Below are 7,811 nucleotides of genomic sequence, written 5' to 3'. Positions count from 1 at the left end.
AATATAGGGAACAACACACCTGTCAACATACTTAGTTTTTCGAGTGCAATGCTTTGTAACTATCTATAATATTGTAAATGTCTGTTGTTAACATTTGTAAATTTTACATTCTATTTACTACTTAACCGTCACGTGGATTATTGCGCCTGATATCAATGTATTGTAGTTATAAGTACTTCGTTATTAAAAAACCCTGAGAACATTTTACAATGCGCTAAATTCATTTATAGCTATTTATGATCCTCATGACTAATATTCATATAGTAAACATTAGTAAATCTTGTTTAGTATCTCTAAGCTAGCGCAGTAACAATCTTATATTGTAAATATGTGATCACAAGTAATACGCAGTGACATCTATGTAGTAACTGTTACCATCAATATATTTATTCTAATATATATTAGAATTTTTACAATCTATTTCTCTCAATGCAGCTACCGACGCTAGAGCGCACACTCCCTACGAAGAGAAAGCTCGTCTCCAACGAGACTTTTTAAGATCGCGAATCCCACCGCGAAGAGATTCGCGAATTTGGTAGGTACACCGAAATAGGCACAGGTTTTGGGCAGACTAGCCACCACGACTGGGGGTAGTCGTGAGCCGCCGTTGGGGAGTAAACTATACGCGACGGGATTTGTATTGTAAAATCCTCCGTTTATTTAGCAGTAATAAAGGAAACAGTATCCTACTTTGTGCGTAGTCGTTTGGCGCACCTATCCACTGACTTTGAAATTCTCTCTCGCCGCCCCCATGTTCCCTCTACTATTTTCAGTGTGTTGAGACTGAGTCATCGGGAAATATTAAAATTGGCCGTGGTGAGGAACAGCGGTGCGGGGAAGCCGCACCTGGCGGCCAACATTCGGATCTTCGTACTTTTCTTGGATTTCAGCACGTTTGGAGTAGTTGCGGATTATCTGTAGACTACGCCGATGTACAGCATACGTCACAACACACGCTAACAGATCCCTTTTTTGCAATGTCAATTACATAAGGAAGTTCCGCATGTTTCATACGGTTGTGCCAACAAAAGTCCCTGGACGCATTCAATAGATCTTATGACTAGTAGCTAGTATATAGGTAGCGAACAACGCTTATTAGTGAGAGCATTCCATAGTTATAACATATGACCAATCAGTTACGTTTATTGCCTATAGCTACATCTGCTAAAAACAAAGCATGCCATGAGAAATGGAAAACAAAAATGTAATGATGAAATAAAAATTAATTATACTGACTGACAAGCTGGGTAGGACTTACACTCGAAGAAATCATAAATTGCTATATATTTGCGTTGCAAAATCAATCATATTAACAGTTTTCGTTATTAAATAGGATGTTTAATATCTAAGTTTGGAATGTAAGACATTGATGATTGAAAAGATATAGGAATATTAAAACAGATATGAGTGTTTTCAATCGGGATCATAAGGATAGTCCAGGATATATGCCAGAAAGATATGATTATGCATCATGGGATTTTCTCACGGGATGCGATCTGTCGAAAAATCATCATGGTAAGCGACGTAGGACATATTAACAAAATGAAATCTTATAATTTGCTTAATAAAATATACATCTTTGTACTTTATATGGGGTTAGTAACTGACAACTCTTATGTCGCAAGTCATAATTGTATACATCATACATACCCTTTTATACATTTGCCTGAAATACAATATTTTATATAGATTTTATGAATTTTTAACACCTTTAACAAAATTGGTTATAAGCATTGTGATTACTATTTCTATGACGGCTGTATATCAATACTATTTTTCTTCGGTTACTGCACTAGAAACATCATCATCTTTCGTCAGCTAACATATTGGTACAGAAAATATTTAACCTAAAGTCTAATTTTTCAATTTAAACAACATGCAATAATATTATTAAAAATGTTAGGAATCTACATATGTAATTTAAGTAAAGTCGATTAAACATCGAAGCGAAAAGTTTTTTAACCTTAGTCGATCCATTTCTCTGGGCGTTTCACAAAGGTCCACATGGGGTTTTTGAAAAGCCCACGCTTTTATCTCCCACTGTGCTTTTAATAATTTGTTTTCGATTAGTTAGTATATATATCAATTTAAACATCAAAATCTAAGGAAAATATTTATTATGAAAACGGAATTCAAATTTGTTATCGTTTCCGAGTAATATATTGTAGAAACAATTAGGTGAGGCATGACATGACATTAATTTCATTCTTTTGAAAATTTATTAGGACTCTTGGTACCCCACGTGGATCGACTGGGATTAAATAGTTTCTTTTTAACCGGAAATCTGTTAAAGACGTATGATATTATTGAACGATAATAGTCGAGTTATTAGGGTCGATTGACGAATAACTTGCGTGCGAAATAGCCTTGATGTGTGTGTGGGTGCTTAAGAACGCGTACGTACGTTCAAAAGTGCGTACATACTGCATAAGTGCGTGGAGTCAGTCCCTCTGTAAATTCTCCCTATGCCCTACTACTCTACCGTGATTATTAACATTCATACTGCGACAATAGCTCAATTCGCTCTGGCAGTCCGACTCCGAATGCCGAACGATGTGGGTCTCGGTCTCTCGCATTTCTTCAATTAGTCAACTCTCGGGATGCGCAACTGAAACAATACAAGGTCGCCACTATTTTGCATACTTCCTCGCCAAGGTATCCTTCTCATCTTGCATTACATCTTGTTTGCCTCTTGTGAATGTCGTCCAAATTATGCAATCCACGTGGTGAGTGGCACTGTTCTACCTTACATTACAATTACACGTTTTATTTTTTTTTACAATTTTTCATTTTCAGCTAAAAACAGTTGTGTGCTGGTGGTCTCATATTCATTTACTTACACTGTTCGAGCAAAATCAGGGTTTTAATTATTTTAAGCAGTTTCCGGTTAAGGTAAAATTTAGTGTATTACGCCACTCCCTCTAAGTCCAATGGATCAAAATAAATAAATGAACAGAATAAGTCAAGAATGTGGGTTCAATTACCTTACATCCTGTGAAATAAATATTTGAGTCGACTATCTCCAGGGGATCTGTAATCCTTTACCAGTTTAAGGTGACGATGCATAAAGGCAGGGGGGATGTCTGATAGCGGTCGTGTTTTACCAGTGTTTACCCACTAAAGGTCAAATCATTCAAGACTCCATGATTACCGAGTCATTACACCAAGGCAACGAGCTTCCGTCTATTTCTTCTCTTTAATCAAGGCTCACGCGACCGAAAATGGCTTAAAATAAGAAGTCGGGTCACGATAGGATACGCGTCGATAAAAATTGCAGATGATGAAAAAAAATGAAGAAAAGCAAACAACACACTGGTTCTTTTCTAGTCATATCTCCTTAGAATGTGGGTCATGTTATCGTTCCCATAGTCACAATTTTAAGCAGTACGAATTCACGAGTTTGTTAGAACACACTTATGTGAATTGACAGAGTTCAGTATTAAGATTATTTAGTTACTATGCAAAATGGGCTTTAAAATGATCTATTCAGCAGTATGCAAAGGTCATAGGCACTAATTTTAATAAGTAGCGTAATAGTAAGTTTTGCTCGGTTGTGTGCATTCTGTCATGGTAACGCAATCTAAAATCGCCAAGGCTAAGTTTTCATGGCTAAAGAGATACATCCGGGTCAGTATTGTTAAATGAGGATGAAGTCGTAAAAAAATGTGTATATCTAGAAAATGCAACAGGCATTAATAGAGCTGGTTAAAAAAATGAAGCGAATACACTGTAATTCCTCTGGCTATATTTTTATGAATCAATTAATTTTTTTACTTTAATATATTATGGGATATATTTACGTGTTGTATTTAAAACGCTTTAATTGCTATTGAACTAAACCAATGTTTGAACTAAACAATGTTTTACAATTTCTGAATAACGACGGTCTAAAATTTGCATTACAACTTAATTTCCAGAAAATCTGTTAATGTGTAAAATAGATAATGATGTTTTAATCACAAATGATACGGTTTTTTTTTAATACAAAATTGTAGGAAAATATAATTCCGAATACAAAGCCTTTTATTTTTTGGTCATAAATCTGTCTTGCCTATGATAGAGATATATTTCTTTTTCTCGAATCAAGCTTTATTAGTCAGTTGCTCTTTTTTAAACATATAGCACATTTCAATTCGGTCTTGTTTTTATTTATCAAGACTGTATCGTTAGGATCTCGTGAAGTGACTTGCTATGCTAACTTCTGCAATTTTCTAATAATGTAGAAACCATGTCCAGAACAGACCAATCGGTACGTTTTAACGACGAGGAATACTATACTGGCGGCTTATGCCCATCTTGTCGATTGGCTGTTAACAAGGAATCCGGCAGACTGAAGTACGTTCGATTCTTTCTATCATTCGATTAAATAAAAGTAATAAAATTTTTTGATTAGTTTACGTTATTAATTCTTAACTAATTCTCAATGAGTTTTGCCTAATTAAGGGGGTTCTTTGGTTTGACGGTCTGATTTTTAAGCATTTTTTGGGATTTTTTTGTGAGGACCAGTGAAGAGATAGAACTTTGGAATTTTTATCATTTATTTATAAGTGTTTCAAGAGTATACGTATAAATTTTTAGCTAAAAATATTCATTAGAACAAAAGTTATAGCTCTCTGAAGACACCTGCCTCGAAAAAATGGACGCTCACCCCCTCCACGAAATCAGCTGATTGGCTTATCTGAAACTAAAAAAATCAGGGAAGTTTTAATCTGTAAGCTTCAATACACGGAATGAACTATTATGAAAAGAAAATTTTGAAAATGGGACTTTTGACAGACTTCGGAACAAAAAATTTCGAATTTCATGTATTTTTTATTAACTTTTTGTTAAAAAAAGTAGAAATATTTTAAATTTTGGGGTGGTAATAGACCATTTAGTGCGTCTATATGTGCTGAGTCGACCCTATAAATTTGAAGTGAATCGGTCAAGCCGTTCTCGAGATATGATGGCGGAAAGTTTGAAAAACGTAGTTTTGAGAAAAACGCGTTTGAAGTTTCAAGTACAGTTACAACTATAAAAATCGTAACTTACCATTAATGCGCGCTCAGCTCAGCGCTCCGAACACCTGCCTCTTCTAACTGCTGTATCTTTATAATGGCTTCGAATTTTGAAAAATCACTTTACCACCATATTCTAGACATATTAAGGAAACAATTTATGCAACAAAAAAAATCGATTTTTTGAACCCATCAAACCAGAGAACCCTCTTAATTAAACTCAATTGTAGAATTTTGAAAAGTTACAACTATAAAAATCGTAACTTACCATTAATGCGCGCTCAGCTCAGCGCTCCGAACACCTGCCTCTTCTAACTGCTGTATCTTTATAATGGCTTCGAATTTTGAAAAATCACTTTACCACCATATTCTAGACATATTAAGGAAACAATTTATGCAACAAAAAAAATCGATTTTTTGAACCCATCAAACCAGAGAACCCTCTTAATTAAACTCAATTGTAATTCCACAATTACGAATATCAGAATAATCCGCAATACTATTTCTACTTCATTCGACCTCTATCAATAATTGCTTTATTCTTTTGAATTAGGTGGTGTATGGGTGGCAATGACAGCTGGAGAGCCAGGATTAAATTGATGCTTCTCATTCCAGTACTGCTATTACCGATTACTATAATCTTCATCGCCATCTCTAAGTCTACCGTAGTTGGAACAATTTCTCATCCTAAACCGCAAGTTTTGGAGAGCGCTCGTCTGAATATCGTTGCCGAAGAATCCTTCTTACGTAAGTTAGATATAATTCTATATTGTTTGCAATTGAAATCCTCTAGTTCATATTGTGCATTATAATACACAATGTAGTTTTTATCATCATCTAATACGTATCCGAACAGAACAATTTTAAGGGATCTGTGAATACTTTACGATTTTTTCCCTATGTTTGCTAAAGCATTTCTAATGCCGGCCATACACGCTACGGTCTACCGGAGAGGTCTACCTGCACAGGTATGCCTGTGCAGGTCAACCGGACGTCGGATATGTCTCCGGTGTACCGGAGCGGTCTTCAGTTTTTTCGCGATGGCATCGAACAGCACTGAGTTTGGTGACAAACAACTCACGCGACCTGCGCAGGCGACCGGAGTATGTACATGCACACACGCACAGGTACATCGTACAGTGTCACTCGAAAAAATTGATTTTCGATCTTGCCCCGGTCGCCTGTACATTTTAAAAAAACTACACAGGTCTATTCCCACACACGCTCCGGCCTACCGGCGCAGGCATACCTGTGCAGGTAGACCTCTCCGGTAAACCGTAGCGTGTATGGCCAGCATAAGTTGCCCTGACCAACGCATGATCGGACCTGTAATTGCCGCCTTATTAAGAGTTTCTTATCAAGGCCTATTAAACAGTACTTCAATGGAGACCATATCCTCGTATAGAAATTTAACCAGGAACTCTTTTCAAATTGATTACGCTATTAATATTCGTTTATTAAATATAACATAATTATAATATAATTAAAACTAAATTAAAGTACAATGGTTATATCAATAAACACACACATCTATCTATTTTTTAGCTGTGAGCGGGATTCGAACCTGCGATTCACAGGATGCTTGAAATATGGAGTATGACACTCTATCCACTGAACCATTAGCCAAATTTGTAAATTTTATTTCACTATGTTATGCAAATTGTCGTATACAATTGTTGATAATTGCATATTCACCTTCACTACCCTAAAGGCCATTCTACAATGCAATATAATGTTACGTAGGCCGTAGTGGCTAGCGAGGCCTTTAAATTTGATAACAAAAATTTAGAAGTAACCAAAAAAAAAAGAAATGACCGGAGGTAACGTGAATAATGTTTGAGTGAATTCCGAGCGGTAAGAATGCACTCAATGGTGGGTTCGCTGCTCGTTTAAGGTGTTGAAACACGCCTTGCTATTCCAACGTGGGTAGATATTCTCTGAAATGTTGAGGATGGGTAAGAGATATTTAAAAACGCGAGTAAAATGTGAGTTTACGATATATTGTTACAACCTATTTAAAAGTTTTCTATCAATTGTCGTGTACAGTGTTTCTATTGTGAGAAATATCGGATAACAAAACCTAACTGTGTGTGAGGTTAAGGTAAGATGAAATTTGGTGGAACAGAAATCTATCAAAACTATGCGATATTTGGAAAGAGTAGTCTATGCAGCTCAATTTTGCCCGGTAACCGATCCAGCTTGTTCCCTAGGGTATGTAATAACGAATCCGTATCTAGGCCAGATTGTGAATACTACACTGAATCTAATACTCTAACGGTTAGAGCCACGAGTGACAACGTGCAGTCCGATTTTTTTACGCGTGAAATTGAATGATTTTCTGAGCGTCTGTGCCATGATTTTGGCTGCTTATATAGTCGATTTTTGCTGATGCTCTAGGTACGGTTAGGACGTTAGGAATGCACTCGGCTAACCAGCTGGGTAGGTGGCACGGGCAATGCACTGGGTAACGTGCTGAGTCTGCAATTATGCTTCCTGTCGGCTACGTTATTCTTCTGTTTAGGAATGAAGGTCGATATACGTAACATCTCCCCTTTTAGACAAAACATCGTCTATTTAGGCGATGCTTTTGCATAAATTTATGTTTGTTGTGGTTTCCGTATTTCTCATTTGCTCACTTAGTTATGCATCTTCGGAGATAGTTTCCGAAAAATATCTCTTTATTAACCACATGTCTAGGTGCTTCGTAGGTCGGACGGTCCTTAATGCATTTTATATAGAAAGCGTAACCAATGATACTAAGTATAAGCATCGAAATTATCCCGAAGGAAGAATAGGAAAACATGTTGTTCAGAC

General features: G+C 36.3%; 1 protein-coding gene across 1 annotated transcript; it reads left to right on the top strand.

Moving 5' to 3' along the window:
- Window positions 1-1,259: 1,259 nt before the first annotated feature.
- On the top strand, window positions 1,260-5,744 carry LOC107268136 (the record flags this gene model as incomplete). The annotated part of the gene is given in 3 exon segments (XM_025085425.1): window positions 1,260-1,515; window positions 4,224-4,335; window positions 5,551-5,744. Coding segments are annotated over 3 exon segments (418 nt in total), but the record flags the coding sequence as incomplete, so codon positions are not given.
- Window positions 5,745-7,811: the final 2,067 nt, after the last annotated feature.

The sequence above is a fragment of the Cephus cinctus genome, unplaced genomic scaffold (genome assembly GCF_000341935.2).
Source record: "Cephus cinctus unplaced genomic scaffold, Ccin1 Ccin1_scaffold0477, whole genome shotgun sequence".
Lineage (NCBI taxonomy): Eukaryota > Metazoa > Arthropoda > Insecta > Hymenoptera > Cephidae > Cephus > Cephus cinctus.
This window is presented reverse-complemented; position numbering and strand designations above follow the sequence as displayed.